The following is a 9489-nucleotide window of genomic DNA, read 5'->3' as shown; positions in this document are numbered from 1 at the left end:
CCTGGTCGGCGCCTCCACGGGCCGGAGCAGAGCCGCTCCGGCACCCGCCCGCCCCGGGGGGCTACCGCCTGCCGGGGCAGGTCCCGGCCCCGGGCCCCTTCCCTTCCCTCGCCCGGGGCACAGGCCGGGGCGTGCTGGCAGCCCCGTCCCCCAGAGCCGAGGCGGCGGGTGGGACCCCCGGGGCGGAGCGGGGGGCGCGGGGCGCGGGGCCGGGCCGGGGGCGCCCCCTGGCGGGGGCAGGCGGTGCAGAGCCGGGGCGGCCCCGCCGCTCTCTGCGCACGTGCCGGGGCGGGGCGTCACGTGGTGACGGCGGCGCCTCTTAAGGCGTCGCGCGGGGCGGGGCCGGGAGAGCGGCGGGGCAATGGCGCGCGGCAGCAGGAGCGTGGGGCGGCCCGCGGCGGCACCGGCACCGGCCAGGTACGGGGGGCGGCGGGCCCGGGGCCCGGGGGGGGGGCGGCTCTGCCCGTCCGCCGCCCCGCTCTAACTCGCTCCTCTCCGCAGCCCGGCCCCCGCGGCCCCGGTGCCGGCGGCGCAGCCGGCGCAGCCCGGGCTGATGGCGCAGATGGCGAGCACGGCGGCCGGTGTGGCCGTGGGCTCCGCCGTGGGACACGTCGTGGGCAGCGCGCTCACCGGCGCCTTCAGCGGCGGCGGCTCCGAGCCGGCCAAGGCGGCTCCGGCCCAGGTATGAGCGGGGCTGGGCCGGCGCCCTTGGCCTGCCCTTGCGGGGTCGGGCCCGGGGGCGGGGGGCAGCGGGGTGGGGCCGGGGCTGGGAGGCCCGGGGTGCCGGGGCCGACCCCGCCGAGGGGGCGCCTTCCCTAGCGGCGTCCTTCCCGCAGGAGCCGCGACAGCAGCCCGTATACCAGCAGCCGGCCTACGGTCCCTGCCACTACGAGATGAAGCAGTTCCTGGAGTGCGCCACCAACCAGCGAGACCTGACCTTGTGCGAGGGCTTCAACGAGGCCCTGAAGCAGTGCAAGTACAGCAACGGTGAGCCGTGCCCTGTCCTGCTGCCAGGGGCCTACCCAGAGGGTTCAGAGGTTGCGGAAGCAGTCTGCGGAGGTTATAGTGCCTTTCAGGGCTTACAGTAGGAAACGGTTCTGCCGTTCCTGTGTCCTAGAACACAGAAGGGAACCGGAAAGGGCAGGAGAACAATCCTGACCGTGTCTCTGTGAAGGCAAGGGAGCTGTAGGCACCCTCTTAGAGGTTCCTCTCTTGCTGATATAAGAAGCCTGCTGCTTTCTTTACTTCATTCTCTAACTTAACTCCTCCTGCTGCATCTGTTAAAAGCAGATGTCAGTAGCTAGTCTTAACCTGGCTGCCCTCGGTAAGAGCACTGTTACCAATTCCATTGCTGGAACATGTACCTAACGCTGAACTTGTGCTTTCTCCCCTCTAGGTGTTTCTTCTCTCCTGTGAAGAATCTGTCCCCGTGTAGGGAAGAGGAGCCTGATGTAGAGCCTGGCTGCCCGCAGGGAGCAGAATGGTCAGGGGATGAGCTGGAGGGAACAGACTGACCTGATGGGAGTCTGCTAGTGATAATTCACTTCTGGGCTGGTAGGGAAGGAGAGGAATGTTTGGACCTGTGGGAGCTTGGAATTCAGATAGTGCTGTATTATAGAGAAATAAAGGAGTCTGGATCCATCACTTGTGCATGTTCTTTCATTCTCAAACTAAAATTAAGCTACCAAGATGTTACGTGTCAGCTGCTTAAAGGGCAAGGCACGGCTGTGTATTTTCTGCAAACAGGAGGTGCAGCCTCACAGGGACTGTGCCTGCATGATTTGACAAAAGTAGATCCACAGCTGAGCAGAGACTTGGCTGCCCTCCAGGCAGAGAGGCTGGAGGGAGGTAATCCGAGACCTGTCCTACAGTATTCTCAGTAACAAATTATTTTTCCATTGATGCCCTCTTCCTGAAGAACTGTTCTGACCCTGGAGCTAAGAAAGTATGACCTGTCTGGTTGTGTGACTCGCATACAGTTGGCTGATCTTGCTTAAAAGCTTTAGCAGGTTATGCAATGTTCTCAAGGTCGCCAGGGTCAGGTTAAGTTACAAGCCACTCTCCTACAGTTGCCATAGCAGGACAGGCTCATGAGTGCTGCCTGCAGGCTGCCCTCCAGCAGGAGACCTCATGTTGATGCAAAAGAGAATTCTGAAGCTTCAGCTGGAGTTCTGGTGACACAGCAGTGAAACCATGGTGCTTTCGGATGCTGAACCACTGAATTTTCATGGCAGAATTAAGCTGTTAATGCTGAATACTGGGCAAGTTCTCAACCCCTTGCCTGGATCTGTGAGGAAATCCAGGTCTGGATGGTGAAAGCTGGCAGCAGATACTGGAGGGTGGTATTGGAAGTCCTGTGCCTTCTAAATGTCAAGACCTAAATTCTTGGTGGTAGATGATGTCCTGAGCTGTGCCTGGCCTTTCCTGGGGTGCCATGTGATCTCCTGAGAGATGGGCAAGAGAAAGAGGTGCCAGAGAGTCAAAGCCCAAGTGCTGCGTGTGCTGAGCTGCCCCAGTGTTTGCAGGGAGGAACCGCTGCCATGCAGTTTTAACTTTTTCCAAGAAATAACTACTAGTCTGGTGTTGATTTGTGCTGGTCAGAGTGCAGAAGCTGTTAAGAACCATCAGCAGCACCTGCAACAGGTGTGTGCATTTCTTCTGACCCTCCTTGGCTAAGTGCTGGCAATGCTGCTTCTGGAGTTGGGGAGACTTGGGGTGTCTCGACCAGTTTTTCCTGGTGACTGCAGCAGACAGTCTCTAGAAGACCATCGCTGCCAGCATGGTGATGGGGTTAAGGCAGATTCATCTGGTGATGCGAGTGCGTGTTCCTCTGGCTGCCAGTGCAGGTGGGCTGGACAGAGGTGCAGTTCACTGTCACTTGGGAGTGCAGGCCACACTGTGGGGACACGAGTGACCCATTGAAGCAGGAGGCTGCTGCTTGTGCCTGGCTGTGTTTGCCTGGCTTGTCAGGGTGTGACTTTGGATATGGTAGCGTGAACCTCCACAGAGGAGCCAGGGGTGCAGGTGCGACTCCTCTCCCTGCCACAGCCCTTGTACACCACCCATGGGTGAGGTGGGTGCCTGGCCTTTACCTGCCGGGTCCAGGGTAGTGTCTCCCCAGGTTCTCTAGCAAGAATTCACAGCAGGTGGCTTCAGAGCTTTCTTCCTGCCAGCAGCATGGGAGAAATGGATTAATCTCTCTCCTGCCTGAAAACTCAAGACTTGTAACCAGGGCAGGTGGTTCTGCCCAGGAAAGGTTCTTCCCCCCCCCCCCAGCAGCCACCCTGGACAAACAAGGTTCAGCTCCAGCTTTTCAGCTGAGCTGGTTTCTACCTCCTTGGAGTTACTGTGCTTACAGGTTCAAGTGACTGCTGAATAGAGCCCCTCTCCAAAGCTGCATCTTTGTTTTCAGGAGGCGACAGTTTTCCTGGTGTAGGACAGTTACTGGAAATGATTAAACACCAGCCCACCAAAGCAGTCCCCTCTTGGCGCAGAGGCTGTGCTGTCTCACCAAGGAACTGAGTTGACCCTGATGACGTAGTGCTCGCTTTCCCGTAGTTACTGGTGAGTTCAAGTGCAGGATTTTCCGCTTTGCTGTGGTTCATCAGGGTGCCTGTTTCATCCAGAAGATCAGTGCAGTCTGGAGGGAGAGAGGTGTGCAGGAAGCGCAACGTGCCCCTGTGTGGCTGGCATAAGCCTGTGGGGTTTAGAGGTATTTTATTTGGCAAGTTGTGCTTTGGAGAGAATCTGTTGAGATCTAGAGGGAAGGTTTGCTGCCCCCTTCCCTGTGTTTTGGGATGATCCTGGGATTTCCATGTGAGCTGTTTGTTACCCTCTGCTGCTTCCCCGTGGGTGAGTGCTGGTCCCTGCGGTGATTGCTGCTCAGGGGTGCTCGTACCTTCAGGCCTGTGCTGACGCTTCCTCTTCAGGTGAGCCGTGAGGTCAGGATGCAGCGCTGCAGGTTCACCATCTCTTGGCTGCAGACAGGGAACAAGACCTGAGATATGAGTGTGGTCACCTGAATGTGGGGGCCCCACAGACGTGGCAGGTGGCACAGCAGGTAGCTGAGGAGTGCCTGCTGTCACGGCCAGCAAAGGTAGGATCCCCACGTGGCCATCAGCAGGGCTTTGAGCTGCCATATTACAGCCATGTCTGCTGGTGTTTGGCGCTGGGAATGCTACAGGTTAGGAGCAGGGATGAACATTTGTGACTTCGGGAAAATGGTTCTGATTCATCAAGTGTCTCTGTCCTTTGTTTTATCAAACAGGAGCAGGAAAAAGCAGCGAGCCCTGGCCTTTGCCAGTTCCCTTCCACAAACTTGTGCCTGTCACAAGGGGAAGGAGCTGGAGATCATGGCTCAGTCAGCTGGGGACATTTTGGTCATGAACTCTCACCAAGTTTGTTACGATTGAGAAATCCCCAGAGCTGACACATGTCAGTAGTCGTGGCTGGGGATCCAGTTCAAATAGTGGAGGGAGCAAAGGCTTAGGACCATGTGTGACTGGTGGCTTCAGCCACAAGTGTCTGGGGTCAGGCAAAGGCTCCCTGCCAACTGGGCAAGGTCAGGACAGGGTCTGCTCATTCCCTCCCACCAGCTGCAAATACCTGCTCTGTGAAGCTGAGGGCCAGGATTTGAGCCAGGGAGCCCTTCCCACACAGCTGGCAGCAGAGGAGCTCTGCTGGCAGCTGTCACTTCTGCCCTGTGGCTCTCCTGGCTGTGTCTAGATAAGCAGAGCCCTGTCCAGTGATTCCCCAGAGCTGCAAGGCTGGGAACTCGCCCTTGCCTCTGGCCTCCCTCCCTGCAATTAACTTACCTGTACTGGGGTGGCTTTCCTCCACAATTCACTGTGTAAGGCTTAAAGATCTCCCATCGCCTTTTTATTTTTATTTTTAGCAGATGAGGCAAAGGATGCTGATGTACCCTGGCAGATCTCTCCTGCCCTGTTCCCTAGCCGCTGGGCATTGCTGCGCACCAGGGTGCAATGTCCCTCCCCACCCCTCTTGCGGCCACCACCTGGTGGTGATGGTGGTGGTCCAGGTGACCAGCTGCCCCCCAGAGCTGAGGCAAAGCTGGTGCTTTCCCCATGTTACCTCCACATCTCACTGTAATGAACATGGTGCTTACCATGCCTCTTCCCAGAGCTGCTCTCCTCCGGCAGGGGCCCAGGCCTGCAGTGTGGGGGCTGCTTATACCGGGTGCCATCCTGCGGGCAGTGGGGATGACAAAATGTGTGATGATAACAGTGTTGGCTGCCGGAGAGCGTGGGGGAGAGGCTGCGTTTCCAGCTGATGCTGTTGGGATTTCGGTAGCCAGGCTCCCCAGCAATGGGGAATGGCTGCACAGATTGCCAAGCCTCCTGCAGCTGGGGAGTGGGAGAGGCAGGGTGGAGCAGGTGCTGGGCTAAACAACAGCCTGTTGGGAAGGCTACCTGCTCTGTGTCATCCCAGCTGCTCTGAATTTCAGAATTTTTGCAGTCTTGTGGTGTTTCAGGCCCTGCCTTTGCCCTGCAGCTTGTCTGGGCGGTGATGGCGCCAGATCTGACCACCCTGCTTCTAGCTGAGCCCAGTGCTGCTGCAGGGGCAGCCGTGGCCTCCTGCAAGATGGTTGGATGCAACTGGAAAAATCTTCCTCAGGATCCTGCCTGCTCCAGTCTTGCTCTGCAGCATGAGGTAGTGGGGTTTTGCAGCCCGGGAGGAGCTGTGGGCAGTTGTCAGGACAGCAGCTGTACCTGTGCTGCAGAGCAGGAGGAAGCCCCAGGGTTTAGCAGCAAATGTGGGGTGGTGCAGCAGCAAGTCTTGGTCCATGTTTTGCCCTGTCCTGCCAAGGGTAGCTGTGCTTGGTCAGTCACGTGTCAATCCAGGATAAAACCTGCTTCTTTTGGGGGAGTTCCTTCTGTTTGCTGAGCGCCTCTCATACCCATGCAGGAGGGAATAAAGTTGGCAGAACAGGGGGAGCATGGGGCTGGGCTCGTACCTGCTTTTGCACTTTGCACAGCCATGTACTTTCCTGCACCCCTGGGCTGTCAGAGCAATATATGTGGCTTATGGGTCAGCTGCATCTTCCATTTGGTGTCCAAGAGCTGCTGTACAAGTGAACTTACTGCAGGGCTTAGGGGGCCCGGTAGCATCATCCCCTTTTCCTGCAGAGATACCGAGACATATAAATGAAATTGTGTCTCTGGGATGGTCGGCAGATGTGGAGGACCTGAATGGTGGAATCCAGCAACGATGCTGATGTACTGCATATCCAGGGCTCACTGCTTTGTGGACAAATCCCCTTTCTCTAAAATACCACTCCATGCCTGAGGAGGTGATTTCCTTTTGCCTTGGTTCTTTGTTTCACAGTCTCTGTCTAGTCCATGGACTTGGGTCTTGCTGACAGGGGGTATGTATGACTCTCCTCAGGACACATGTACAGGGTGATTCACGTTCACCTTGCCACCATGCTGCAGAGTTTGGGGGAGTGCTGGTGGGCAACAGCCGGAGCTGTGTCTGCAGCATACTTCTACCTGCATGAGCTCAGGGGCCTGGCTGCATGGAACACAAGCTGCTGATATGCTGCCGTGGCAGAAGACATCCAGGCAAAGCCCCAGCCATGAATGGGCTTTGGGGCTGCTCTCATGTAGCTGCTGCTGCCTGCTGTAGGCTGTAGTAAGTCTGATACATCGGGTTTGCCCGGATGGGTGTAGGTGGGATGCAGCCAGGCTTTACTGCATGTGCAGGGACTGCTGTGCGGCACCTACATGCTCCACATGCCTCTGGCAGGTGGACAGCAGCCCTTGCCGCACCCCTGTACTGCGGCAGCCCCTCCAGCCCAGCTGCGCAAGGTGCTGTATGGTCCCATCAGGTCTAACTGGCACCTCGCTACTTCATGGCACTGCAAGTGTGGACCGTGCTCCTTGGCATCTGTGTTACAGCTGTTCTGATTGCCCCAGTCACCACCTTTCATTTTCCCCTCACTGCTCCCAAGGGAGGCTGTCATCATAAATTGGGCACGGTTGTGTGGGTAATTGCTTTTGTTAGACCAACTGATAGAGAATGCAGAAAAAAATATATGAGCCGTTGGGCACGCCAGCCCTTGTTCAGAGCACTGCGGTGTATCAAAGCAAGTGTCCAGCTTCCTGCGTTGCACCTTGAATGATGGTGGTGCTTCCTCTTCAGGATCCACCTGTGCTGCAGACACAACGCTAGGGTGTTCTAAGGAGGCAGGCTTCTGTCTCAGAGCTCCATTTTCCCTCAAACCCAGAATACATACGGGCTAGTCATGTCAGGAACCACTTGCAAACATCTTTGGCCTGGGGACACTGTGGGAGCAGGACTGGGTGCTGCAGAGGGGAGGGAAAAGGACACCCCTGGATGGTGATATGGTGGCGCTGGGGGGGGGGCTGGCCCTGCCTGTGGAGGGCAGGAGGTACCCAGTGACTATGGGACACTGCGAAGTGCCTGCTGACCAGCCTGCTGCGAAGGACTGCCACGGGCTGGTGGCTGGAGGGTGCAGAGATGTGCTGGGGGGAGGCCAGCCCTTGGCTGTGGCTGGTTGCCTAACATGGCACCTCTGGGCCCTGTGATGGGTGTTACAGACGGGAGGGGATTTACACCCAGTGAGTCTGGCAGCCCTTTGCTGTAATGGTCTGCTGTCTTTCCGTGCGAGACATCAGCTATGCTACAGCCATGTCTCGCTGCACCAGCTCCCTTGGGAAATGACTTCTGGCAGGTGACTTCAGCAGCCACCCCTGCATGTTTGTCCACGGCTGCTGTTTCTGAGGCAGCCCTGGCAAACAGGCAGCGCTTTCAACATCACCAGCAGTCCTGGCCCATGCCTTGGGGCAGTCATTCTTGTCTCAGCATTGCAGTTTCGTGGAGAAGGGAGCAGCAATTTTTCCTGTATTGCTTCTGCAATGAGACAGCTACTGGGGGGTTCTGGCATGTCCTGTCTTTCATTCTCCCTGGTGGCAGCAGAGCCAGCTGGACCCCAGCCTGCTGCTACCACAGGGTACCCTCTGGCACGATGGCGCTCAAGCTCCTGGCCTCCTGCACACCTGGTGGCAAAAGGCCTGAGGCAAGAGGTCTGAGTGTAAGGCCACAGGGAAACCTCTCTGTTCTCCCCATCAAAGAGGAGAGATGGACAGTGACACCTCCCCACCGTACCACAGTGCCTGGGGCAGAGGGTGGTGGGGTGGGCTGTGCGCATACGTCAGGCGCAGCTGCAGGTGCCCTAGCGTGGGGTGAAGGTGGGTAGTGGGTTCCAATGCTCAGCTCTCACCCCACTGCTTTGATCCCCCCCCCTGAAGCCCAGCTGCAGCAAAGTGAGCAACGTGGGGAACTGGAGTCCCCAAGCCCCCTGTGTCATTTACATACGCCTCACTGGTGCCAGCAGCACAGCAACCTGGGTTCGTGTAGCACCACAGACTCTTTCTGAACCAGCCTCCCTTCCTCTGCTTCCTGCAATGGCCCTGGGCTTCATGGTCCTGCTCCTGGTGGAGCTGGCAGGGACAGGTAAGGGTGGCGTGGCTGAGCTAGCTGCTGTCTGGGGGGGCACTGTGGGATGGTGGGCAGGACTGGGCTGTACAAGGTGGATGTTAGTCTGAGTACAGCATTTTGCTCCAGGGCTGCATGGTATGATAAGCAGGACAGAGGCTGAGTAATTGGGTTGCTTCAAGGGAGCAGGGGGACATTTGGAGGCTGAGGGCAACAGGGGACATGGCTCAGCTCATCAGTAACTGCATCCTTGGTGCATGCAGCTTCCAGGGCTCAGCCCGTGCTGACCCAGCCATCCTCTGTGTTGGTGCTGCCCGGGCAGACTGCTCGGCTGTCCTGCATCCTGAGCCCCCAGTACAATATCAGTGAGTTCGGCATCTCCTGGTACCAGCAGCGCCCAGGGCACTCCCTGAGGTATCTGCTCTATTACAACTCCGAGCGAGACAAGCACAAGCCTGCCAAGATTCCTGACCGCTTCTCTGCTACCAAAGACCTCGCCAGCAATGCCTGCATCCTCATCATTGCATCTGCTCACTATGAAGACAATGGCAACTATTACTGCGCCCTGTCACATGCCTTCAACTGGTTTTAGAAACGGGGAACAAAAGCTTTCTGCCTTTTCCCTTGCAACCCTGACGCAAAGCCCTCAGCTGGGAGAGCAGCAGCCCTAGGAGAAATGGAAGAAGACCTTCTTGCATCCTTAAGCAAGCCCAGCAGCGCTGTGCTGTTCCATGAGGTGCAGCAACCTCCTCTTTGTCCCCAGACATCCCACATGGAGCATCACACAGCCTGACACAGTGCAAGCCCTGGCAGGGCTCAGCCCAGGGACACACGGGCGTGGGGACGTCCTGCTGCGGTGGGAGGATGGGGGCTCTGCCATGGCCTGTCTTTCCTGGGCTATTCCAGCACTTGGCACAACCCGGAGTGACCCTGGCTTGGGCTTCTGCACAGTTTAGCTCACCTGATAATAAAGGTTAACCCTTAACCTCATGGCTCGTGTCATGTGTGTGG

General features: G+C 57.6%; 2 protein-coding genes across 2 annotated transcripts; both read left to right on the top strand.

Annotated features, from left to right (window-relative positions):
* Positions 1-270: 270 nt before the first annotated feature.
* Positions 271-1644, top strand: CHCHD10 (coiled-coil-helix-coiled-coil-helix domain containing 10). The gene is made up of 4 exons (XM_080391405.1): positions 271-417; positions 502-682; positions 837-987; positions 1397-1644. Exons 1-4 carry the CDS (start codon positions 362-364, stop codon positions 1414-1416), a joined length of 408 nt encoding a protein of 135 aa, XP_080247531.1. The 5' UTR covers positions 271-361; the 3' UTR covers positions 1417-1644.
* Positions 1645-8244: 6600 nt separating this feature from the next.
* Positions 8245-9468, top strand: LOC308065437 (pre-B lymphocyte protein 3-like). Its single transcript, XM_080391419.1, has 2 exons — positions 8245-8496; positions 8742-9468. The coding sequence occupies exons 1-2, from the start codon at positions 8448-8450 to the stop codon at positions 9068-9070; spliced, it is 378 nt and encodes a 125-aa protein (XP_080247545.1). The 5' UTR covers positions 8245-8447; the 3' UTR covers positions 9071-9468.
* The last annotated feature ends 21 nt before the right edge of the window (positions 9469-9489 follow it).

This window comes from Falco punctatus (genome assembly GCF_963210335.1).
Source record: "Falco punctatus genome assembly, chromosome: 1".
Taxonomy (NCBI): Eukaryota; Metazoa; Chordata; class Aves; order Falconiformes; family Falconidae; genus Falco; species Falco punctatus.
This window is presented reverse-complemented; position numbering and strand designations above follow the sequence as displayed.

Bases quoted from the DNA above. Each gene is read 5' to 3' on its own strand.
- CHCHD10 (XM_080391405.1), top strand. From the start codon at position 362: ATGGCGCGCGGCAGCAGGAGCGTGGGGCGGCCCGCGGCGGCACCGGCA. The intron at 683-836 runs GTATGAGCGGGG...TCCTTCCCGCAG, and splicing joins CCAAGGCGGCTCCGGCCCAG to GAGCCGCGACAGCAGCCCGT. The intron at 988-1,396 runs GTGAGCCGTGCC...TCTCCCCTCTAG, and splicing joins GCAGTGCAAGTACAGCAACG to GTGTTTCTTCTCTCCTGTGA.
- LOC308065437 (XM_080391419.1), top strand. From the start codon at position 8,448: ATGGCCCTGGGCTTCATGGTCCTGCTCCTGGTGGAGCTGGCAGGGACA. The intron at 8,497-8,741 runs GTAAGGGTGGCG...TGGTGCATGCAG, and splicing joins GGTGGAGCTGGCAGGGACAG to CTTCCAGGGCTCAGCCCGTG.